At 36.7% G+C, this 26,582-nt stretch overlaps 1 protein-coding gene across 2 annotated transcripts in view; it reads left to right on the forward strand.

Annotated features, from left to right (window-relative positions):
- PKHD1L1 (PKHD1 like 1) overlaps nucleotides 1-26,582 on the forward strand; it is a 177,424-nt gene that overhangs the window by 4,419 nt on the left and 146,423 nt on the right. For both annotated transcript variants that reach the window (XM_006069588.4, XM_044928623.2), the window contains exons 3-9: nucleotides 6,080-6,224; nucleotides 7,321-7,429; nucleotides 16,399-16,456; nucleotides 17,710-17,803; nucleotides 20,816-20,869; nucleotides 21,453-21,526; nucleotides 22,639-22,681. In XM_006069588.4, the coding sequence (XP_006069650.4) occupies nucleotides 6,080-6,224; nucleotides 7,321-7,429; nucleotides 16,399-16,456; nucleotides 17,710-17,803; nucleotides 20,816-20,869; nucleotides 21,453-21,526; nucleotides 22,639-22,681 (577 nt within the window). The remainder of the gene's footprint in view (nucleotides 1-6,079; nucleotides 6,225-7,320; nucleotides 7,430-16,398; nucleotides 16,457-17,709; nucleotides 17,804-20,815; nucleotides 20,870-21,452; nucleotides 21,527-22,638; nucleotides 22,682-26,582) is intronic.

Consider the following 26,582-nt stretch of genomic DNA (forward strand, 5'->3'; position numbering starts at 1 on the left):
CAAAGAGTTGGATGCCATTGAAGCGGCTTAGGACACATACTTTTTATCATCCAGGAACCATGGCTTGAGTTTAGTTACATAGACTCAGATCATCCCTAGTTAGAAATAGGGAAAAACAAAACAAACCATTCCATTCTTAAGGCATTTTGGAGGAACATCCTTATTAATCCAGCTATAACCTTTTCTCTTTGGTAAACTTTCTGAGTCTCAGGAGTAGTCCTCTTACTTATGAAGCACAAAATGTCATGATGAATTTGTATTTCCTCTAGTTTTCCCATCAATCTGTATTTCTGGATGCTTCTGGCCAAGAATTATAAAATAGTTAAATCCTATTTGAATTGTAGATACGTCTGCCTACTCTGATATGTCTTCCCTCGCCTTTCTTTAACCACACACAGTAGATGACTAAAATTGTGATACCTAATGTCTTTCTCAAAGGTGGGTCTAAATACTGTTTGGGGACCAATGATATATATAGAATGTGTCTAAGGTAATGATAATGAATTTACAAAACACACCAGACCTCCAAGTCTACATGAATGTGGTACTTGAACAAAATTTATTTGGACTAACTACTTTAACCTGTTAGTGTTGTGTCTGACCCAGACTCCATGTTTAGAATTGAATACAGAGATAATTTATTAATCACAGAAGAACACCTTCTAATGGGATTTTAATTACTCTATCACCTAAATGTTGGTAATGGCTTTTTAAATACTTGATCACCTAAATGTTGGTCCCATATAACTTCTAAAATTTTTGTAGTGGTCACGATGAAAAACTAAAATATAGAAATATTTAACTTGAATTCTCTGAAATTCCACCTTCCAGAAAGATCTATTGTTAGTATTTTTTTGGTATCCAAATGGCTTATGTCTATTTCCACACATAATGAACTTTACAGGTAAAAATTTGCTAGTGTTTTACTTTCTTCTAAAGTCTATCTTCAGGAGTCAAAGTTATACAGTTTTATAATTATGCTGCCCAAGTAAGTGTTTTGAGCAGTGGCAAAATTGTAGAAATCATTGTATCTCCTTCTAAGATGGCTGATTTAATGAGGAGTGTTATCATTTTGATAAGTTCTGGAGTGTTTCTAACTTTATTGTGTTTATTTCTTGATGTTCATTCCTTGTATTTCTCAGTTGTCTTCCTTGATATTTCTCTTTGTTAAAAAAAATCAATTGGAAGGTATAACATTTTACTTTTGTTGTTTTCTAGATATTCCCTTATTACAATGTCTAGCAGGTATATTTTTGTTTAACTGAAGCGGTGAATTGTATAAGATTTATAATATTATGGAAAGCACATAGGCTTTAGTCAGGTTCAACTGGCTTTCAGCTCCAACTTTGCCACTTCCCACTAGGGGACTGGGGCAAGTTTCTTATCTAAGCCTCGGCTTCCTCATCAATGAAATGGGCTATTCATTCCTACCTGTTGGGGCTATCGTGAATATTGAAAAGGACGATGTAGCTAAGGCACTGGTATATAATATCTGCTCCATAAATTAGAGACATTTTATTTTTATTATTCTTTTGCATTTATGTTATAGGGATGGTTTCCTTCTTTAGAAGTTCTCCTCCATCACGCTGCATCATTTTTCCCGTTGTTTTTAATGTTACAGATTTTAAGTGGGTTTGTACTTTCTCAACCCTGATTTTTTTTTATTTTTTAAACCAGAGGAATCAAAACAGCCTGCATGGTACTGCCAACCGCGGGCTGTGGCAGCACACGCATTTTTCGTGATGGTAGCACAGGCTGCTATCAGGAGGCCCAGGACTGCGTGCGGGGCTAGTCGTGTCTCCAGTTCTTCTGAAAAAAGGAAAAAAATACATCAACATGTCAGGAATTTCCATCTGAAGCCTCCACCTTTTCTGTTTCCAGGGTACACCCAACCCTTCATGTAATCTTTATGCTTTGGAGTACTTCCAAAGGTATCTTCTTTATACCCAGTGACTTACTTAGAATTATACTTAAGCTGATTCTTTTCTATTTCCTTTTAACTCTTTGGAAGTAGCTAATAAGTTATAATATATAAAACACATTGAAACAATTCCTAAGCTAAAAACAATATCATCTTTTGTTGGTGTTATTTTTTAGACTTGTATTTGTCATAGAAATGCTGAAAAACATTATCCACATTACCATATCGTTGATGTGACGTGTGCCTAACAGGAAAATAAATACACATATCTCATCCTGAGCCACACCACAAGTAACTTTAGTTAGTGGCCAGCAGCCCATCTGTGTGTTCCAAACTCAATGTGAAGTACAGAGATAAGCAGAAATTGGCAAAAGGAAAAAGTGGCTTTGCAAGTAGTTTGCTTTTCTGTGTTTTCATGTATCCTCTCAAAATTCCATTTGAGCAGTAACTGCCTTCCTAGATTGCAAACTCAATGCAGGTATCTTTCACATGTCAAATTGATATGTTTGTATTTTAACCTATATTGGATGAGTCCTATTGGGTTAAGTTTTAAGCTTAGAAGAAGAGAAGAAGTTTATTAAAATCCCACCCTTTGTTTAGTTTCTGCTTACTTTTTCTACCTATAAAGAAGAGGAGCTAAGAACATAGGTTCTAGAGGAACTTACATTGGATAACTAGGAATGGCTTTGTAATGTGCATTTTTAAATATTATTTTTCTCTGAACATCACAAGGGTGCCAGGTTGGCATCACAGCTGTGGTTCAGATCCTGGCCTCTCACTTATTTGTTCTGTTATTTTTTTAAAAGGATATTAATATTCACTAATAATGACTATCAATATTTTGTGACTTTGTATGCACACTAAGTTGCTTTAGTTGTATTTGACTCTTTGCGACCCTATGGACCATAGCCTGCCAGGCTCCTCTGTCCATGGAATTTTCCAGGCAAAATACTGGAGTGGGTCACCATTTCCCCATCTAGGGGATCTTCCCAACCCAGGGATCAAACCTGCATCTCTTATGCCTCCTGTGTTGACAGGTGGGTTCTTTACCACTAAAGCCACCTGGGAAGCCTGACTTAAAATATAGTATATATCAACTGAGTATTTATCAATTGAGCTCTTAACCTAGGAGCCAGGCACCATGTTAAGCACTATATATAAGGCCTCATTTAGTCTTCCTGATAATTCCTGCTAAGTAGATTATTATGGTCATTTTTCTGATGAAAAATGACTAACTGCGTTTATGTCTAAAGCTAATGCTCAAGTTCAGACAGCAAGGAATTGCTGAAGCTGGGATTCCAACCCAGGATGTCAGGGTCCAGACACCCTTTCCTGTAAACAGCACTGTCCCCTAGCATGCAGTGTTCCCACAGCTGTAGTTTATGGCTCTGTCATTTGATGAACCTGACACAGTGACCCAGGGATTGAATCCAGGTCTCCCACACTGTAGGCAGATTCTTCACCATCTGAGCCACCAGGCAAGGTTGCAAACCTGTAGGTCTCAGGTTAATTTCCACAAGACAGAGACAGCAGAACAACTGGGTTGACTGGATAACTCGTTCAGAAGCTTCTCTCCTTGGCTACTTGAGTGCTTGTCCAATGACCTATGAACAGAGGGCCGTGGGGGAAGGCTATGCATGGGCCAACACTAGGGACCTCTTTTCATCAGCACTAAGCTGCCTACTGCTGCTGCTGACTACCTGCCCAGTCAGTAGCAGAGACCAGCACGTAGGATAGTCTCAGTAGGGACCATCCTCAAGAAGTCCACCCAGCCACTCAGTCATGTCAGCTGCATCACTTTCCTTCCCTCGTGGACAAGCAGAGATTCATTATTCCTGGTACTGACACCCGCTCCACAGAAGGCTTTTGCCTTCTCTTTCCACAGTGCCTTTGCTGGCCTCATCTTCTGAGAGTATAATTCCACAAAATACCATGAAATTCCATTAAGAGCCATAATATTTCACAAGATAGGACTTCAAAACAAGGAACATATTTTATAGTGAAAAGTTGTGATGTTGGACACATGACCATGAACCTAGCGTCTTCCTGAAACATGTGGCCTAACAGAATGATGGAACAGCCCACAGCTGGCAAGACTTAGAGCCCAGCTTGGGAACAACATCCTGTGAGGTGGGACGCTGTCCGTCATCAGAGCCATAGGCACTGAGCCAGTGGCAGATCCGAACTGTTGTTTCCCAACAGATGGATACATGGAGCTGGGAATGAAGGGTTACTCCCTGTCCTTATCACTTCCAGTCATCAAAAGATTGAATCTGTGCTTTCTGTTCTTGCAATTTTAGGTTCTGCTGGGTTCTGGGTCTGAGTTTCCAGATAGAAGATGCTTCTGGTAGGGATCCCAGTCTGGGTTCCACTGAACTGAAACTACCGCTACTATCCTGTCAGTTTGAATTCAGCAAATGTAAGCGGTGGACTGCTAGAGATAGTCAGTTCTGATGATCCTGAAGAGGCAGGGTTGCTTTTCCTTAATACAGAGAGGGAGGAGTGTGTCTGGAATTTATGGTATTCTAGGGGCGTCTCTCGGCTTCCGTGTGCAGTGATAACTGTCAATAGGCATAGGAGACAGCCACAACCACACGTGGGGAAGAAAACCAAGGGCCCAGATCCTCAGGATAAAGGTTAGCATCACTCCATTAGCTGAAATTCTGGCATATGGGTAGGGAAAGTACAATGGCTGAGAGAGGTCAAACAAGTATCAGTTGTAGCCTCAGGGCCCAGGAGGCCTGTTGCTTGTCCCATTAACCCTGTTGTGTTAAATCTTTTAGAAAATATTTTATTTATTTATTTGACTGCATTAGGTCTTAGTTGCCCCAAGGCAGATGTGATCTTAGTTTCCTGACCAGGGATTGAACCCACGTACCTTGCACTGGATGATGAATTCTTAACCACTGGATCACCAGGAAAGTCCCTCTATTACATCTTTAACAGAGCTCTTAGCTGACCACTGTCTGTTAGACTTGATAATGCATTCTACTTCAAATGTAGGGTCTGAGCATATCTGTGGGCTTCCCAGGTGGCACTAGTGGTTAACAACCCACCTGCCCATGCAGGAGACGTAAGAAACACGGGTTCGATCCCTGGGTCGGGAAGGTCCACTGGAGAAGGGCATAGCAGGGCATTCCAGTATTCTTACCTGGAGAATTCCATGGACAGAGGAGACTGGCAGGCTACAGTCCATAGGGTTGCCGAGAGTCAGACATGACTGAAGTGACTTAGCATTCATGAGCATATCTGTATGGCACAAGGAGTCAACTCTATCAGATGCCTTTTTTACTCAGCTGCACATCCTGGTTCCCACCTCTTTTTCTAGCCACAGCTGTGGCAAAACGTTCACTGTGTACCCTGACTCAGTCCACGCTTCCAGCTCTCGCCTCCAGGTGCCACAGTGTGTCTTTGTCCCAGGGCTTCTTGGATGCAGTGGCGTTGGAACCTAGATGGCATGTACCTATGTGCAGCCTGAAAGTGCAGGAAAAATCATTTCCCCCATGGGGAATCCTCAGTGAATGGGAGAGAATTTGATGAATATACGCTTCTTCTCGTTGATTCTTTGCTTCTGAGAGGCTATCTGTGTTTTCCTTAAAAGTCTTTCCCAGCAAGATTGAGCCCCAGCTGCCTTCAGTGGAGTCCAGGTTTTATTCTCTCTTGTTCCTAAGGGATTAACTCTCAAAGTCTCTACTTGCAAGTCCTTACCTCAGATTTTGCTTTATAGGTACTCAAGGGAAAGACCCCACGCCTTATAAAATCCTGCTCACTTTGTCTGATCTTGCTGTGCCCCTTTGCCTGCTGTTTTCATAGTAGTAATCACCACCAGATACAACATCTGGTGGTATATATTTGTATGTTCTCTATTTCTTTACCCATCTCTCCCATTAGTAGGATATAAGCCATTTGATTCCAATGCCTTTAACAACACCTGACAGATAATAGATTTGCAAGCATTGCTTTTATGAATTAATTAATTATAGGCTAATTTTTATGTTTTCAAAGAGGATTGCAATCACAGGGGTAAATGTGAAGTAGATTAACTGCTTACATCAATACTCTTCCTTATTCATTTGGTGATTCAATACAAAATGATAATTGTTAAATCTTTGAAAACAGAGTTCCATTAGTAATAATTGAGTGTTTTCACTCTTCCAGGTTTTGCTCAAGCAAACCAGTTTGACTATGGAGTTGACAATGCTGAATTGGGAAACAGAGTGCAATTAATTTCTTCTTTCCGATCAATTTCTTGTGATGTAGAAAAAGATTCAAGTCATTCAACCCATATTACATGTTATACTAGGTATGTTGTAAAGTGTCTTTAATAACATCATTTTCATCATATCAGAACCACAGTTATACATATTATTTTTATAATAGTTTAATCACTCTGGCAATTATAATAATATTTTTCTGATTATCAGTTATTATTTTTGACTTCATGATGTTTAGACCATTTTATATCTTTATTATATTCACTTGTAGCACTCTTTCCACATACTGGCATGATCAAAATGTGTTCTATATCCTTTCCCAGGTTATTAGAGCTATTAGCTAATCATTATTGATCTCTTTTAGAAGATAAATGGCCACTATTAAATTGCAATGATGCTCCTCAAAATATCAAAATTATACCTTCCTGTCTGGTTTGATTAATTTTGTTCAGAATCTTGACACGCTCATTAAGATTAAAGATGATCATTTTGTAGATTGACATTTCAAGTTCTTTACTATCAACTCAAATTGATGTTTGTTATTAGCTACTTAGGAGAAAAATTAATCATTTTAAATGGCCACTTTGAATACTGAGACAGGTAGCCTGTATTCCAGAGGATTCTATCCGTATTAGGCTTGCTGATGTTTTGCAGCTTACTTAGAGAGAAACATGATTAAAACTTCTTAAAAAGCAAAGCATAAAATAATTGTACCTGTGGTGGATTCATTTCGATATTTGGCAAAACCAATACAATATTGTAAATTTTAAAAATAAAATAAAATTAAAAAAAAATAATTGTACCAACATGATATGTTACAATTTTAAATGATTGTTATTATTGTTTTTCTTCTCAATAACCAGTGCATTGGTCAGAATAAGCACTTGCCTGAGATCCATGATGTGAGAATTTGCAGTACAGAGTTCAGGATGGAGAGCATCTTTCCATAATACAGAATTGAATTGAATTGCACAGAAGCACAGTTAATTTTGAATTTAATTCTACAACAGCACAATTGTACAACGGCAACTTAGCACACATGCACACACATACACAGTTAGAATTTCAGACACTTTTTTTTTTTTTACCAAAATGACATGTAGTCTGGGGTGGTATTTTTCATGAATGCTATACATTAAATAACAGACTTTTGCATTCCGTATGTGTTTTCCATTTGCCTTCCAGAGCAATGCCAGAAGATTCCTACACTGTTAGAGTCAGTGTGGATGGGGTTCCTGTTACAGAAAATAATACCTGCAAAGGTCACGTCAGCAGCTGGGCCTGCATCTTCAGTGTAGGTGGCATTTTCTCTCTGACTTACATGTACTTGATCTTGTACTTGGTTTCTTTCAGAACTGGATTTTTATTTTTTAATTTACAAATTGTTATCTATTTCCACATTAAAAAATTTACTAGCATGATGCTGGGAGGGATTGGGGGCAGAAGGAGAAGGGGACGACAGAGGATGAGATGGCTGGATGGCATCACTGACTCGATGGACATGAGTTTGAGTGAACTCCGGGAGTTGGTGATGGACAGAGAGGCCTGGGTGCTACGATTCATGGGGTCGCAGAGTCAGACACGACTGAGCGACTGAACTGAAGCTAAGGATAATTTCACCCAGTTTAAATTATCTTCTATAGTAATGAAATCTTACCATTTCCTGTTTTGCTTTTCAAATCAATTTTATTATTGAATTCAGCTTTTTTACTTTCAAATTGTTTTCTTGTTCATACTGTTTTTTTCACTTTCTCCATTTCTGCTCTTACTTTGATTTCCCTTTTTCTGTTTTCATCAGACTAAGCTTCATTTTATTTTTAAAAATATTTATTTATTTGACTACAGTAGGTCTTAGTTGCAGCATGAGGGATTTTTTTTTTTTTTTTTTTTTTTAGTTGCGGCATGCAGAATCTTTAGCTGTGGTATGAGAACTCTTAGTTGTGGGATGTGGGATCTAGTTCCCTGACCAGGGTTCAAACCCAAGTCTCCTAGTTGGGAGCATGGAGTCTTAACCAGGGAAGTCCCTCATCTTCATTTTAAATAGAAACATAATTATGTTCTCTTTCTTTGTATTTTGTGATGCAGTGAGCACAAATGTGACTGCATGTAGACCAGAATCATTCAAAATTTAGTTCCCCTAAATATAGGTGTTCATAATAATATATTTTCTTCTACAGACCATCTCATGTAATTTAAAAATTGTATTTATGTTTTAAGTTGTTGATTACTGAGTGCTATAACATTCCATTGTAAGATAAAATGCTGAGGAAATTAGTAATGACTTCTGTCCTCAGGAAGCGCCTATGATTCTCAAACATATGATTCCCAAATATCTCTGGCTCACTTTCTCTTCCTAAATTGGGAGCCATCTTTTGTTTGCTAGAATAAAACACCTAAATGGCCCCAAAGCAACCTCAACTCAACTAATCTCAAATTGGACGTCTAGTATTCCTCCTTAAACTTCAGTTCAGTTGCTCAGTCATGTCCAGCTCTTTGCAACCTCATGGACTGCAGCAGGCCAGGCTTCCCTATCCATCACCAACTCCTGGAGCTTGCTCAAACTCATGTGCATCGAATCAGTGATGCCATCCAACCATCTTATCCTCTGTCGTCCCCTTCTGCTCCTGCCTTCAATCTTTCCTAGCATCAGGGTCTTTTCCAATGAGTCAGTTCTTCACATCAGGTGGCCAAAGTATTGGAGCTTCAACTTCAGCATCAGTCCTTCCAATGAACACCCAGGACTGATTTCCTTTAGGAGGGACTGGTTGGATCTCCTTGCAGTCCAAGGGACTTTCAAGAGTCATCTCCAACACCACAGTTTAAAATCATCAATTCTTTGGCACTCAGCTTTCTTTGTGGTCCAACTCTCACATCCATACATGACTACTAGAAAATTTCTGATATTTATCACACATCTAAAGCTAGAAGCCTGTTACATCCTTAGTGTCTTCCTTGCCTTCATCTTCAGCTCCAGAGCTATTCAGAAACCAAACCATGATGATCTTACCCTCCAACTTAGCTCTGAAGTTCATTGTCCCCTTATCTTCTTTCCTGCCATACCCTTGGTTTTAAGTCTGGTCTTGTCACTTCTCACCCACTATCGCTGTGGCCCACTGGGCACATCCTTTTTGATGGCACCATTCAGATGCCGCATTCAAAACCATGCATATCATTATGTCTTTCCTCCACTCAGTATCTCTCCTTTACCCATTATCTGTAAGTTTCCTCTATTATTTCATAGTCTGGAACCAATTGTTTCCAGCAGTATCTCCTAACATTCTGCCTGACCAAGGATCCATACATCTTGCTCACTTCTGCTTAGCGAGTCCTGCTCTTTGCTCGGGACTCTGAAAATTCCCCCATGCGGAGCCAAGTGATTTCCCTTGTGTTCCTCAACTGTATAGTGGCTCAGTGCTGTTCAGGGTTCTTATACGGGCTTCATTATCTACTCTGACTTGGTCATAGTGAAACTCTGCCTCAGTTTTTTCATCCTCTATAAAATGGAGATATGTAAAATGGAGATTATCTCATCGCATCATGTAAAATGGAGGATTAAATGATAAGGTGATCAGAAAGAACCCGCACATAGTTATTACTATATAGTGTTTTATCTATATATCCCATTTGTTACTATTTTAGCACCTAATCCACTGTGCCGTGATTATATTTTATGTGTTTTTCTGAGTTAGAGGGTTTTATTCAATGTTTCATCCCTAGAACAAGCATAACATTCAGCACTTAGTAGGAGCACAGGTTATATTTGCTGACTAATGCTCTGTGCTTTTCCTCTGATTAAGACAAAAATAAGAGATTTAATGCCATGCAACTGAATCTTCTTAAATTATTTTTGTCTTTTAAAAATTTCAGATTTTAGTGGTGTGTGGCCTGAACATGTAATACAGAAAATTAAAAATTTTTTTATTTAACAAAGTTATAGTTTTATATAATGAAAAACTGAACTGGTTCTACAAGGTTAATTAAAAACAAACAGGACCTCCTTGACTACTCACTCCACCTCATGTTCATTCTTCACATCCGCCCACTTTCAATAACTTTAGTTTTTTATTGTGGTATTTCTAAACAAGAAGAATTTTTTTATGGTTTTTTAAAAGTTGAAAAAATATTTTGGTTTCACTGGGTTTTTGTTGCTGCACTGGCTTTTTCTAGTTGAGACAAATGGAGTCTGCTCTTCATTGCAGTACACAGGCTTCAGTGATTATGGCACAGAGGCTTAGTTGCCTCAAAGCCTGTGGGATTTCCCCAGACCAGGGATCGAATCTGTGTCCCCTGCATTGGCAAACAGATTCTTAACCATTGAACCACCAGGGAAGTCCTAAAAGTATTACTTTTAATGTATGTAGAAGTATTTCATTTTCTTTATTGTGATATTTCTAAATAATAGGCTTCTTATTAAGAAATGTTTATTGCTATTTCTGATTCTTTAAAGTTTATTGTCTACTTTATTCTTACAATGGAAGATGAGATTTTAACACCTGTTTTCCTACATCTATTCACTACTACTGCGTCACACAAGTCCCAAGCTTAGCAGCTTCAAGCAGCAACTGTTCATATTGCTTATGTATTCATGGGTCAGCTGTGTGGTTCTTCTGTTCTGGACAGAGCTAAACTGATCTCTGCTGCACTTACTCCTGTGTCTATGGTCAGCTGTGGGTGAGGCAGGAGGCTTTGCCACTCTTGATGAGGTACTTTGGAGGGCTTCAGCTGGAACAATCCAGCTAATTAGGCTTTGTTCTGTGTAGTGTCTCTGCCCTCCACAAAGTAGCCCAACTTATCAGATACTAGAGGCAGGGATCCCTCAGGAGAGCAGAAGTGTGCAGGGAGCCTTTAAGACTAGGCTCAAAAATGTCATACTACCTGTACTACATTCTAGTGGCCAAAGCAGGTTCTAAGGCCAGTCTGTATTCACGTCTCCCACTAAGCAGAGCTGTAAAGAGAAATTGCAGGTGAACATATGGGGAGCGAAAGCCATGTATGAAATAAATCTGCTACCGCTTCCCACGTCCAATACACATATCCTCCCACTCCTCCTCTAGTTAGATATGCCCCAGTTTTTAGTTGGTTCCCAGGTGGCGCAGTGATAAAGAATCTGCCTACCAGTGCAGGAGACACAGGATACGCAGGTTTGATGCCTGGGGCAGTTCGTGAAGATCCCCTGGAGTAGCAAATGGCAACTCACTCCAGCGTTCTTGCCTAGAGAATCGCATGGACAGAGGAGCCTGGCGGGCTACAGTCCATGGTGTTGCAAAGAGTCAGACACACACATACACAGTCTTTTAGATCAATATTCATAACATCATAACATGGCTCAGTATCATGTAAAATACAATAAAAACATGACAGCAATGTCCAGTTGCTTTAAAAGTCTCTAAGTCTCTATGGCTCATATGCCATGCCATATAGGGCCACCCAAGATGGACAGGTCATAGGTGGAGAGTTCTGACAAAATGTGGTTCACTGGAGAAGTGAATGACAAACCACTTCAGTATTCTTGCCTTGTGGACCCCATGAACAGTATGAAAAGGCAAAAAGATAGGACACTGAAAGATGAACTCCCCAGGTCGGTAGGTGCCCAACATGCTACTGGAGATCAGTGGAGAAAAAACTAGAGAAAGAATGAAGAGACGAAGCCAAAGCAAAAACAACACCCAGCTGTGGATGTGACTGGTGATGGAAATAAAATCTGATGCTGTCAAAAGCAGTATTGCATATGAACCTGGAATGTTAGGTCCATGAATCAAGGCAAATTGGAAGTGGTCAAACAGGAGTTGGCAAGAGTGACAATCGACATTTTAGGAATCAGCAAATAAAATGGACTGGAATGGGTGAATTTAACTCAAATGCCCATTATATCTACTACTGTGGGCAAGAATCCCTTAGAAAAAATGGAGTAGCCATCATAGTCAACAAAAGAGTCTGAAATGCAGTACTTGGATACAGTCTCAAAAATGACAGAATGATCTCTGTTCACTTCCGAGGCAAACCATTCAATATCACAGTAATCCAAGTCTATGCCCCAACCAGTAACGCCGAAGAAGCTGAAGTTGAACAGTTCCATGAAGACCTACAAGACCTTCTAGAACTAACACCCCCTAAAGATGTCTTTTTCATTATAGGGGACTGGAATGCGAAAGTAGGAAGTCAAGAAATACCAGGAGTAACAGGCAAATTTGGCCTTGGAATACGGAATGAAGCAGGGCAAAGGCTAATAGAGTTTTGCCAAGAGAACACACTGGTCATAGCAAACACCCTCTTCCAACAACACAAGAGAAGACTCTACACATGGACATCACCAGATGGTCAATACCGAAATCAGATTGATTATATTCTTTGGGCCAAAGATGAAGAAGCTCTATACAATCAGTAAAAACAAAACCTGGAGCTGACTGTGGCTCAGATCATGAACTCTTTATTGGCAAATTCAGACTGAAATTGAAGAAAGTAGGGAAAACCACTAGATCATTCAGGTATGACCTGAATCAAATCCCTCGATTATACAGTGGAAATGACAAATAGATTCAAGGGATTAGATGTGATAGACAGAGTGCCTGAAAAACTATGGACAGAGGTTTGTGACACTGTACAGGAGGCAGTGATGAAGACCATCCCCAAGAAAAAGAAATGCAAAAAGGCAAAATGTTTGTCTCAGGAGGCCTTACAAATAGCTGTGAAAAGAAGAGAAGTGAAAGGCAAAGGAGAAAAGGAAAGATATATCCATTTGAATGCAGAGTTCCAAAGAATAGCAAAGGGAGATAAGAAAATCTTCCTCAGTGATCAATGCTAAGAAATAGAGGAAAACAATAGAATGGGAAAGACTAGAGATCTCTTCAAGAAAATTAGAGATACCAAGGGAACATTTCATGCAAAGATGGGCTCGATAAAGGACAGGAATGGTATGGACCTAACAGAAGCAGAAGATATTAAGAAGAGGTGGCAAGAATACACAGAAAAACTATACAGAAAAGATCTTCACGACCCAGATAACCACAGTGGTGTGATGACTCACCTAGAGTCAGACATCCTGGAATGTGAAGTCAAGTGGGCCTTAGGAAGCATCACTACGAACAAAGCTAGCGAAGGTGATGGAATTCCAATTGAGCTATTTGAAATCCTAAAAGATGATGCTGTGAAAATGCTGCAGTCAATATGCCAGCAAATTTGGGAAACTCAGCAGTGGCCACAGGACTGGAAAAGGTCAGTTTTCATTCCAATCCCAAAGAAAGGCAATGCCAAAGAATGCTCAAACTATTGCACAGTTGTACTCATCTCACCCGCTAGCAAAGTAATGCTCAAAATTCTCCAGGCCAGAATTCAACAATATGTGAACTGTGAACTTCCAGGTGTTCAAACTGGATTTAGAAAAGGCAGAGGAACCAGAGATCAAATTGCCAACATCCGTTGGATCATTGTAAAAGCGAGAGAGTTCCAGAAAAACATCTACTTCTGCTTTATTGACTATGCCAAAACCTTTGACTGTGTGGATCACAACAAACTGTGGAAAATTCTTAAAGAGATGGCAATACCAGACCACCTGACCTGCCTCTTGAGAAATTTGTATGCAGGTCAAGAAGCAACAGTTAGAACTGGATATGGAACAACAGACTGGTTCCAAATTTGGAAAGGAGTACATCAAGGCTGTATGTGGTCATTCTGCTTATTTAGCTTATATGCAGAATACATCATGAGAAATGCTGGACTGGATGAAGCACAAGCTGGAATCAAGGAGAAATGTTAATAACCTCAGATATGCAGATGACACCACACTTGTGGCAGAAAATGAAGAACTAAGGAGCCTCTTGATGAAAGTGAAAGAGGAGTGAAAAAGTTGGCTTAAAACTCAACATTCAGAAAACTAAGATCATGACATCTGGTCCCATCACTGCCCCCGTGGCAAATAGATGGGGAGACAATGGAAACAGTGAGAAACTTAATTTTTTTGGTCTCTAAAATCACTGCAGATGGGGACTGCAGCCATGAAACTAAAAGACGCTTGTTCCTTGGAAGAAAAGTTATGACCAACCTAGACAGCATATTAAAAACCAGAGACATTACTTTGCCAACAAAGGTCTGTCTAGTCAAAGCTATGGTTTTTCCAGTAGTCATGTATGGATGTGAGAGTTGGACTATAAAGAAAGCTGAGTACCAAAGAATCGATGCTTTTGAACCGTGGTGTTGGAGATGACTCTTGAGAGTCCCTTGGACAGCATGGAGATCCAACCAGTCCATCCTAAAGGAAATCAGTCCTGACCATTCATTGGAAGGATGATGCTGAAGCTGAAGAAGCTCCAATATTTTGGCCATCTGATGCTAAGTGACTCATTTAGAAAGACCCTGATGCTGGGAAAGATTGAAGGCAGGAGGAGAAGGGGACGACAGAGGATGAGATGGTTGGATGGCATCACCCACTCAATGGACATGAGTTTGAGTAAACTCTGGAGTTGGTGATGGACAGGGAAGTCCAGTGTGCTGCAGTCCATGGGGTCACAAAGAGTTGAACACGACTGAGTGACTGAACTGAACTCAAGTGCTCACTCTTACTTTTTGTTCTTACTGAGAACCAATAACATTTGCACACTTTCATTGAGTTTTTTAAAACCTTTTACACTGTTACACATTTGTAGGATCTAATTCTCATACTATTTTTTAATTTTATCATTTTCATGATATTCATTTATCATGATAAATCATTATCCTTGACCGCTGTTGTATTTCAGGTTAATTATTCTTAATTTTCAGAATCTTTTACCTTCTTTTTCTGTTTTCTATGAAATAATTTTATCTGCCGTCTTCACTGATCCTTTGCTGGTGGTGTATTGAAAATCTGTTTCTGATCTGTCTCCTCAAATTATAATAGTAACTAATCTGTTGTTTAATATGCATTCTTCAATTATTTTTTACCACAGATATAATTTATGTGTGTATACTTTGACTTAGAGAGATTGATTTGCCCATAATTTGGCAGTTCCTATAGCTTCTCTTCCTCCACCTTCTCTAATATTCTACCTCTAAAAGTGGTATTTTGCCCAAAATAAAAAAATTTAAAAAGTAGTATTTTGACTAGGTGTTTTACATCCTACTACCTTTACATTGATTCTCCATTAAGTGTTTCTAAAGTGTGAAAGAATGAGTCCAAAGTCATCCTTAGCCTCAAATTTCAAAATTTATCTCTTATTGGCAATCTTAAAAAAAAAAATCTGTCCTTTTACTTCAAGTACCTGAGCATCTTTCTTTTAGGTTGTTCCTGAATGAGAAGGAGTGGGGAGGGGGACAGCTGCCATTCACTGAGAGTCAACTTCGTGTTAAGTTTTTTTGCTTGTGTAATTTTTGTATCCATGCAGAGGTCATCCTTTTCTCCACCAGCATTATTCCTCCTCCAAAAACTTCAGTTATTCCTTTAACTCCTGCCCATGTTCCTGTCCTCTTCCATTTTCTGAAGCACCCTTTTCTTTCTGCAGATGGACTCTTCTTGATCTATTTCTAGCTTGTTTTCTCCTGTATTATTTGTTTCTAGGTGTGGATTTTGATCTGTACGTATCCCAGTCATTGAGGAATCTTAATCTGTCCATCAGTTCTGCTTTTTACCTGAATTTACAAAATTCAGAATTAATTTTGTTTTTCAATAATTATAGTATATTTCCCCTTTGTGGTAATTCTCATTTTTTTCTTTTCAAACGAAGTTGGCATATGTTTACTTGATTGAATAATAATAGCCAATGATTAATAAAATGTTGATTTTACTAATGTGTCAGGTGGTGGTCTAAGTATTTTTTGTGTAACTCTGGAGTTATCATTAGCTTAGTTACTAAAACTTGTTTTGATGAACTCTTCCCAAATTTTGCTTCTATGTTTTTGAAAAATGCTTTGCTATTTTTTCTTTATGAGTGTAACCCATAAAGGGTGAAAACCCATGTAGGCTTTATTTAATTTTATTCCACCAAATTCTTAAAAGTCTTTACTTGACAGCTTTATTACTGTGGTTTGGCTTATACTGATGACAAAAGAGTGATTGAATTTTAAACCTTCAAAAAGAAACACTTTGAAATGAAAGATGATTTTTAGGGACAGGGAAAAAAATTTGGAATAATCAAAATAATAATCTAAACTATTTCTTATATATAAAAAGAATATTTTCAACTCATATTATGGCTGTTGTTCAAATATAAAATAATGAAAGAAGCAGAGATATTTCATAAAGCTAGGAACAAGATAGAGATAAGATTGCTTATCAACAGTATTATTTTGCAGGCAAAAAGTTTCAGAACCCCAACAATAAGGAGCATCACACCTTTATCTGGAACTCCAGGTCTGTTATATAACAATCAAAATATCTTTTTTGGTTTATAGTAATTAATTTTTAGTATGTAAAATATATGATACCTAAAAATTTATAAACAGCATTTTCTGATTATAAAATAAAGATTGTTTAATGCTTTTTAATAGCTGCATCTGAATCTATTATAATATATTAAACTTTCCCTATATTGAATGTTAGTTGGCTTCCAGTGTTTTTTATAATAACTATAGTTGTATCAGCTTGTAATTCCAACAGGAAAATGTGAGAATGTCCTTCTTTTTAAACCTTGACAATTCTAGGTACTCTTGTATTTTCAAGAATTTATGTGAAAAATGTACTCCTACACAGCCCCGAGGGGGCTGACCCTGGCTTCACCTCCTCCAAGCCCAGTGGACATTGGTTACTGGGAGGCAGAGGGGCTCTTCTCCTTTTCCTTTTTTTATAAAAAGAATTTATGTGAAAAGTATTGTAGATTTTTTCCTGAATTTTTCCACTTCTTTGATTTATGTAATTAATTTTGTATTTATTAAAGTTTTTTATTTCTTCTTTTCATGAATTGCCAATTCATCTCTTTGATAATTTAAGGCTAGTCGTTTATTTCCATATTAAGTTACAAGAATTATTTGTATTTTAAGACTGTATGTCATATATATATATCTTACTGATGGGAAATATTTTTAATTTATTATTTTATTTTTAAATATATTAATGATGTTTCTGTCCTCACTTAATTTTTATTATTAAATCTATAGATCTTAACCTTTGTTATTTCTCCCTTCATTTTATGCTCCCTTCATTTTATAGTCAGGATCCCACTATCCTGACTATAAAAATACTACATAAATTTACTACATAAATCTTTGCTTATTTTTCAAGAGTTTTTGTGGTTTTATTATTTATATTTAATTTTTATTTCACCTAGAATTTACTTCATTTTTTGGTATAAAGTAGGGATCTTATTTACATTTTCTCAAATAAATGACCCATGATCCAAGAAATATTTGTTGAATAATTCATCCTATCTTCCACAAAACACCTCTTTAGCTATAAATACTTATAGATACCTCTTTAATACTATACATATTTATTTATGGTTTATTTTTTTATTAGAACTTTCAGAGCAGTTCTAAATGATATAGTGAACACAAGATGTAAGTGTCTGAATGCTGGTTTTATTGGGATAATCTGTAAAGTTTTAATATTAAATGTATGGATCTATAGATAGATGATCTTGCACTGAGTTTTTTTCTATTTGCTTTTAGGTACACTAATAACAATCCGAGGCAGAACCTTCACTGATGTCTATGGAAGTAATACGGCACTAAGCTCTAATGGGAAAAATGTGAGGATTTTGAGGTAAGTTTTTGATGTGGCAACAAAAATATTCTTATAACTCATAGAAGAGATGTGATAGCCCATGAATAATGGGTCCAATGATATTAAAAACCACTACAATGTGATGAGATTCCCAGTATTTTCCAGCGATATTATGCAAAGAAAAATAAACTGTTACATAGCTCATTGACATAGAAACAATGGCCATCATTGTTAATCAGCTATATTCCAATACAAAATAAAAAAGGAGAAACCATGGCAAATATACTTTTCTCTTTTGGTCTGACGAAACTGCTTATTTTTCTGTGATGGACTTTATTAAATAGGAGGTACATGAAAGAAGTCTAATAGTAATTGAGCTGAAATTGCAGAACTTCATTACTGGAGAACTTTATTACTTTATCGAGCTGCCTCATTTTGTACATATTAAAGAAAAAAAAAAAAAACCTCTGAAGCCTGGAGGTCCATGAGTTAGTAAAGGTCAGGAGGAGAACCCAAGTTTCCCAACAGGTATTTTGGCGCTTTTTCTACTGTACATGGTGTATGGGGGAGAGCTGAAACTGAAAAAAGTCAATAATGTATTAACAGGCTAGGATTTGAATCCTAATTTCTCCATGTTCTAACTGTGTACCAGATGGTAGCACTGCTGGTTATCAAAAGTATTGTCCACACTTTGGGCAGGAAATAGCAATGTCCCTAGAGTTATATAACTTCCTGCAGCATTGGTGGGGTTATCTTGGTCCTGCCTTAAAAGACGGGAAGTCCTGCTCATTTCCTCTGTAGTTGAAATTTACTTCTCTTTAATACAAAGGAATGGGTAGAAATTATTTCTTGAAATCACAGAATCACAGTCAGACAAGACTTCAGAGGTCAGGCTACTCAACCTCTATATTCTGGTAACCCTGAGATACTATATATAAATATAGAAAAAAATTCACACAGAATCAAATCATAGTTTCCAAGATACTTCATGTTTATTGAATACATGTATAAAATGGGCAAATGAATAAATTAATATTCAGCACACATACATGTACATATGTATATATAATTTTATAAAACATGCAATTTGAAAGATTTTGCTAAATGAAATAAAGATGATTTGTCTGGCATTCTATGGGGCAGAGCTCTGAATTAAATCACATTTGCATGAATCTATTATTCTAGAAATATTTTTATTGATTCCTTATATAAAATAAAAGGACTACTAAAATAAATATTTAGCATTTTATATGGACTGTTTAGTATAAGTATTTTGTCTATTTCTTTATAGTTGAGTATTATGAATATTTTATATCTCAATTCTAAAAGCAGATTTTTCTAAGTCATCCTTTCCCTAATGATGCCAGGAAATAGAAAATTTAACTTTCAAGTGATTCCTTTTTTCCTCCTCTGTAGTTGAAATTTACTTGTCTTTAATACAAAGGAATGGATAGAAATTATTTCATGAAATCACATAATCACAGTCAGAAGAGACCGCAGAGCAGGCTGCCCAGCCCCTATACTCTGGTACCCCTGAGATACTATTAATATATATAAATGTAGAAAAAAAATCACACATTGATCTATAGGCAAAAGTTTTAGAACTGCTTTTATCTCATTTCTATCACATTCATTGTGACACTGGAGCCCTCAAGGCACTCTCTTGTGCCTGAATTTTGTAAGTGGGAGCAGTGAATGGGCTGAGTCTTGACAGGAAGTCAGGAGACCAAGCACCCAAACTGCTTCTGCTTCTCACAAGCTTTGTCAGTTTGGCCAAATCTCCACATTCAGACCAGGTACAAATGAGAGAGGACATGCAAATGACTTAAGGACCTAGTGCCTACTAAAGGAGCTTTTGGTCTTAAAGATAAAGTGAGGAAAAAAAAATAATAAATATATGTATTTAAGGGCAAATAGGGTAATATTACCAGAGAGAGGCAAACCCACACCACTGTAGGAATTACAGGGTATGGTTAAGAATGCACACTGGAGCAGAGCTTTCTAGGTTTGAATTCCTGCTCTACCCCTTCCTGGCTGCAGGCTTGGGCAAGCTACTTAGCCTCCCTGGCTCAGTCTCTTCATCTGTAAAATGGAAGGATACTAGTTACTAATGTGTAAGTACTAATGCATAAGTTGCCAGGACTTAATGTAGTAATGCTGTAAATGCTGACCGCTAAGTTTGTTGTTTATTTGCATAAAGCAAAAGGTTAGAAAGAGAATATGAACTCATACATTTCTGTAATAGGTATAGTAATTCAGTTTATTCTTTATAACCTAATGTATTGATCAAATGAAAGAATTTGTATGAAAAGTATGTTAAAAAGTTCCAAGTTCTCTGCTAGGAGATATGCTAGTAATTCACGCTTGTATCTGGCCTTATTTTGTATCTGGATTTGCTGTCCCAGAACCTGGGGATTTAGTCTGGTGTTGCAAAGAATGTAATAGCTGTCAGTTACCTACAAGCCTCCAGTATCACTGGGTTCTATCAGCCTTAAAGTAATAGGTCAATCCAGTCAGTTGGGGAAAGAAATGTGAAGGCAGATTTTCCTCTCGGCTTCTAATCCTTCTCAGCTTCTTGTTCCCATTTCATTGACACTGATCCTATTAGACATTCTTTTCATCCCAATTATTTTGTGAGACGTGAGCCTTGTTTAACTCATATGAAACTTAACTACAAAATTATATTTTGTATTGGAATTAATTGAACTTCAGATGGAAGAGTCCCCGTTATCTACATTTGCTATCCCTATAGTATTCATCACTTTATAACACACCAAATATGTTATGATTATCATGTTTATTGTTATTCTTCCCCAGTTATATTGTCAGCCCTATAATGGCAGAGATCTTGGCTCACTGATGTGCTCCAGCATCTACAGCAAAAACTGTAACATAATAAGTGGTCAGTAGATGTTTGTTGAATGAATGATGGATACTATTAAGTGATTGGGAGAAAAAAAAATAAAGTGGCAGTAAGCTTGGTGGGAGGAGAGCATTTTGAAACAATATATTAAACACAACTTGATCTTTTCCAATAAAATATTTATACAGAGTTTATATTGGAGGAATGCCCTGTGAGCTTCTCATATCACAATCTGATAATTTGTAAGTAATTCAAATAATTTTCTTTAGAAAAATAAATAGTAGATATAAACATACTAGATTTAAATAGTAATTTCTGGCAATAGTGCATATCCAAATGCTTTATAACACAGTATAAATTGTAATATTTGATATGGTAATTTATCAGTCATTGATATAGTTAGATGTAACCTGATCTCCACTATCTCCAGTGTATTATGATATGAACTGTTTAAATTATTTTGAATAAAGTGTTTTGAGAAATACCTTTATCAAATAATTGTTTCACTTGGTAGTCCTTTGAATTCTTTAAAAGGAGTATCAGTGGGGATGACCAAATTAATGACAAAATATTTAATTTTTAAATAACTTCAACAAAGACTGGGAAATATTTATTCAAATAGCTTCAGCTAAGACTGGGAAATATTTATTCAAATAACTTCAGCTAAGATTGGGAAATATTTTTATTTTACAAAAATCTTTGTTGTAGTAACAGTTTCTGTCCTGATACATATTCTGAAATTCATAAGATTTTTTGAGGGAAACACAATATTTTAAAACTTCAATGTCAATGTAAACTTTGAAATTAAAATGCATATTTTATTAGGTATGGTCTAAAACTAGATCACCCAAATGGAGACATGGGTTCTATGGTTTGTAAGATGAGTGGAACTTACATTGGTAAGTGTTGACCATCATTTATCATAATTCTCAGAAATGCCTGACTGTATTTCCTTGTTTGGTATTCTCTTAGACCGCTCATATAGCATCATCCCTTTTTTAAAAATTAGCACTTCCTGGCTTTTTTTCAGCATCACATAAGCATGTATGGAAAATCCTTTTTCTAAGATTTACACTGAAGTATCTTCAAGTGTCTTTTTTTCCATTTCTTCTGTCATTTGAATGTTTCCATTACTAATTTAGCTGTTTACCTGTAGCTTTAATTTTACTCTGATTTTTACTCCTTGCTCTGTGTACTTCAGAATCATAAGCATTTTAGTTAATGAGCTTTATTCCTTCTGCCTCAGGCTTCTCTGGTGGCTCAGACAGTAAAGAATCCACCTGAAACTCAGGAGATCCAGGTTCAATCCCTGAGTTGGGAAGATCCCCTGGAGAAGGGAATGGCAACCCACTCCAGTATTCTTGTCAGGAGAATTCCATAGACAGAGAAGCCTAGAGGGCTACAGTCTATGCGGACACGACTGAAAGACTAACACACGCGCGCACGCACATATACACACACGCACACACACATACACATTCCTTCTGCCTCACAGCCTTTGCAAGTTTCCGGTCCTGAAAGTTTCAAATAAAATGTCATGTCTTCCAAAAAGCCTGATCCCCAGCTTTACATTCTCGAAGTTCGTTCTCCTTTCCCTTGATAGCTTTATCACAGTTTTTCGTTCTCTGTGTCGTTGCTTTTGACTGACTATATCCTCCGTTGACAGTGTGCTCACCCGTACCTCTCAACCCGTCACTGACCCAATTAAGTAGCTGTTAAATGAATGAAAGAAAATTGAGGGCAATATGATTACATATATGTTCTTTTATTCTTCATTCATTATTATACTTTGTGAGGTTTTCCTGGTTACAACCTTGAGACATCTTGTTTGTATATCTTAAAGTAGTAGGTGTTTCTTTAAGATATTTCGTTTTCATTTCTTTGAGGATTAGTAGATGGTTGCATAATTATGGTGTTAATTTTCCTTGCTTTTAAATCAGCTTTATAATATATAGTTATTATTCTCCTGTGATTGAGAATTTAATTGATTGTGTATTTTAATTAATTCCAGGTCATCACAATGTCAGCTTCATCTTGGATAGTGATTATGGAAGGTAGATCATTTTGTAAATAATAATTTTCATAATTGATTCAACTGGGAAAATAAAATAAAAGTGTATATTTACTTTGTGCTATATATCCCTAGATTAAAAACTTAATTACTTTCAAAAAATTAATCACTTTACCCAAATTAACATTTAAGGAGTCTGTAACTCCTGTTCACTAGTAATTTGTTTCTCAGACATGGCCTTTCAGTTGCTGGGAAATCTAGCATTACTTAAAACAGTAAATAAAAAAAAATATTTGATTGTGATATGAAAAAGTGTTATTTTATGTTTTGTAGCCCTTCTTGTTTATAAAATTGTTTTGATAACTAATTAAAAATTTTTTGACTGTAAGAATAAATAAAGCTTCATGGTTAATATTATCTGATAATGATTTTCTCTTAAAGTATCAAGACAAATAGAATTGTAAAAGATGGTAGCTACAGCTTTTAATTGTTCATTCTAATACCAATATTAATAACTTATATATTTGATTTCTAGTAAAACTAGAACTTATTTCCAGATATCCTAATTTCAGTCAGAAAGACTATCACATACTTATAGAAATACAAGAATATGCAAATCTCAACACATGTTGCAAGTCTCATAGATATAACAAAGAACCTTTAGTGGCAGGCATGGCATTAAGCACTTTACATATATTATCTAGCTTAATACTCCCAGAGAACCTATAAATTGGATGTTTTCATCTATCCCATATTGCACACTGGGAAAGAGAGACTTAGGAACATTAAATGATTTGCCTAGGAATATTCAGCTGGTAGGAAACAGAGCTAGAATGTGAACCCATGCAGTCTGACTCTAGGACCTAAGCCTTTTTTCCCCGTGCTTTGCCATGACCGATGGAGGGTCTCAGTCACAGAACCACATCTCATCACTGTTTAACGCCCTGACCCAGGATTCTCTACTGTGGGGGGATTACCCCACTCCTGGAGCATTTGCAAGGGTGTGTGGGGGGCATTTGTTGGCCCTCCCAGTCACTGGAGCATGCTGCTGGCCTTTTATGGGCAGGACCATGATGTGCCAAACCTAAATTGTTCTTCCCAAAATGTCATAGCATCTCCTGTTTGGAAAGTGAACTGGTTGATTGAAATCCAAATAAGTCACATCATTTAGCCATCCAATACTAATATAGTTGTAGTAGACTGATGATGAAAAATTGTTTATTTTTTTGTCTCTGAAGAGAGACTCAGTGATTAGAAGTTTGGAAAGAGTGGCAATATTATAATCAAAGCAGATGTTATTCCTGTTCATTGTTTACAGGCTGTAAGAGAAGGATGAGATTTGGTCCCTGCATGTATGGAAATGCAGTTGGGTTGGTGAAACTAAATCCATTATCACTGTATTTATAGAAGAGCTAGTTCTAGACACCTAAAGTCAGTAGATTTATTGCCAAGTTATAAACCTGGGCTGGACATTTTTTTTTTAAATTAGTTATTTTAAAAATTACTTATGATAATAATAACCATAATACTTAAATTTGAGACTTACTGTGTACCTGCCCTATTTTAAGCCATTAATGAGTATCAAAATAACCTTATGGAATGTGTACTATTAGTACCATTTTTCAGCTGAAGAAATTGAGGCACACTTTTTAAAAAATTGTGGGTTCCCAAAGCCCAGGGACTATATTTTTTCTTTTTTAAAAGTTTTTATTATTATTACTTTTGGACCATGACTCATGGCTTGTGGAATCTTAGTTCCCCAACCAGGGATTGAACCCAGGCTCCGGCAGTGAAAGTGCCAAGTCGTAACCACTGGATCACCATCAGGGAATTACTTAAAGTGCCAAGTCCTAACCACCGGACACTTTATTATAGAATAAAATATACTGCACTAAAATCTTGAAGAATTTTATAATTCAAGATAAAGCCAGAGTGGGTGATATATAAACAGTGCTAAGATTTACCTTTATGATTTATATGGGACAGTGACTTAGTCCCATGACTTAACTGTGATTTTCTGTAAGGACATGGCCTACTTAAATATAACTTGATAAGATCAGACAATAGGATTTTATTGAAATATTAGCAAAACGTGTTAGAAGCAATGATATGGAGTTTTAAATGATTTTGTGAACTATATATGGTTCCTTTATGCTCTCAATGTCATTCTTCCTAAGGTGAGAAAAGTGAATTCTTAGTTCCAAGTCTGAATGAGAGGTGCTAATTGCCAAATTCATCATATCTCTCTCAGAGAAATAATTATCTAAAAATAGAAGGTTTGAGTGATTGAGCTTGATTGTGATTGATAGGTATACATAAGTCAATATGCAGCATTAACATACCCCCAAAATTAGAAAATTTGTGCATATATAGGCAAAAATATTGCATACAATTGTTACTGCATAAAATTTATTGCATAAAATTCTGTGATCTTGACTTATAATCATTTTTTCCTTTTTTAAGCCAATGGATTTCCTTTTGTATTAGGGTCTCAGAGTTTAAGAAATTGTATTTCTATATAAAACAGTCTTAAGAATTTAAGGTGATTGTTAAAAACATGATATTTACTACTTAAAAATCTAGTTTTAAGATTACATGGCATTTTAAAAATGTCATCATTTTATAATTAATAAAATCAATATTTACAAATTTCTGGAGCATTGCTGAATATCAGATGAACCAATTGGAGACTGTGTGACATCTATTTTGTATTACTTTTAAAAAGAAAATTTGTTGAAGTATAGTTGATTTACAATATTGTATGCATTCTGTATTTCTTTTAATGGGCAACCTTCCCTCTTCTATTACCCCAAGTTCAAACAACAGCTGTTCCAAACTGATAAGGTTTAGATGAGACTCTGTTAATTGAGAAATGCCTAGTTATTATCAGTGAATTAGTGAAAATCACCTCAGTGTCATACCAAATAAATTACATTCAAATTTTATTTCAGGAGGCAATTTCCCCACCAGCTTAAAAAGCAGAGTTAATTTTTCAGAGACAGGATCTGACCACAGACATTGTTGGAACTGGCTTCATTTTAGATCTTTAAGAAATCAACTGAAAGGCTTATAATATAAACATTTAAAATCCAGTGTGAACTTCTTAAATAGCTAAGTTAGCATAGCATATTTTCAGGGACTCTTTAGCTTTGCAGATGCACATTATAATGCCTGTGTTGGATTCATAGGGAGTTGATTGTTGGTCTCCACCACAAGGTTTCTGTTATCCTTATAGATTCTGGTTCATTGTGCTCTAATTATGATGAATGAGTTTGGAGTCTTAGATAACGTTAGACTATCTTAACCTTTCTAATTATGAATTTAATGGAGGTAATTAAGAGAAAGCATTCAGTTTTAGGATCATATTCTTTCCATCCCTAGCCCTTTAGGCTATGGAAGTCCAAGTACGTATCTATCAAAAACATGAATAGGCTCTGTGTTTATTAAGGGTGACTTAGCTGTGGTGGATTGTTGTGAACTTGCACTCATACTTTGTATTTCATGTAAGTTAGTGGCTAGAGAGGAGAACTGTGTAGTACCCAGGGCTATGGACTCAAACTGCCTGGTTCAAATTCCATTTCTGCTACTGTCTTTGTGATCTTGACTAAGACAAATGTCAACTAATTTTTTCTTTTTGGGCCATGCTGCATGGCATGTGGGATTTTGGTTCCCTGGTCAGGGATTGAACCCATGCCCCCTGCATTGGAAGGGTAGAGTCTTAACCACTGGATCGCCAGGGAAATCACTGATCTTGACTAAGAAAAAATTTCTCTGAGTATTACCTACCTCATGGGATTGATATAAGAATTAAATAGCGTACTAATTAGAAGCTTAAAAAATTTAAAATTTTAGCATACCTGATAATAGTTCAATGATCTTAGTTACTCTATCACTAAATGGGTTATGCTGCTGCTGCGTCACTTCAGTCGTGTCCGACTCTGTGC

The sequence above is a fragment of the Bubalus bubalis genome, chromosome 15, assembly GCF_019923935.1.
Source record: "Bubalus bubalis isolate 160015118507 breed Murrah chromosome 15, NDDB_SH_1, whole genome shotgun sequence".
NCBI lineage: Eukaryota > Metazoa > Chordata > Mammalia > Artiodactyla > Bovidae > Bubalus > Bubalus bubalis.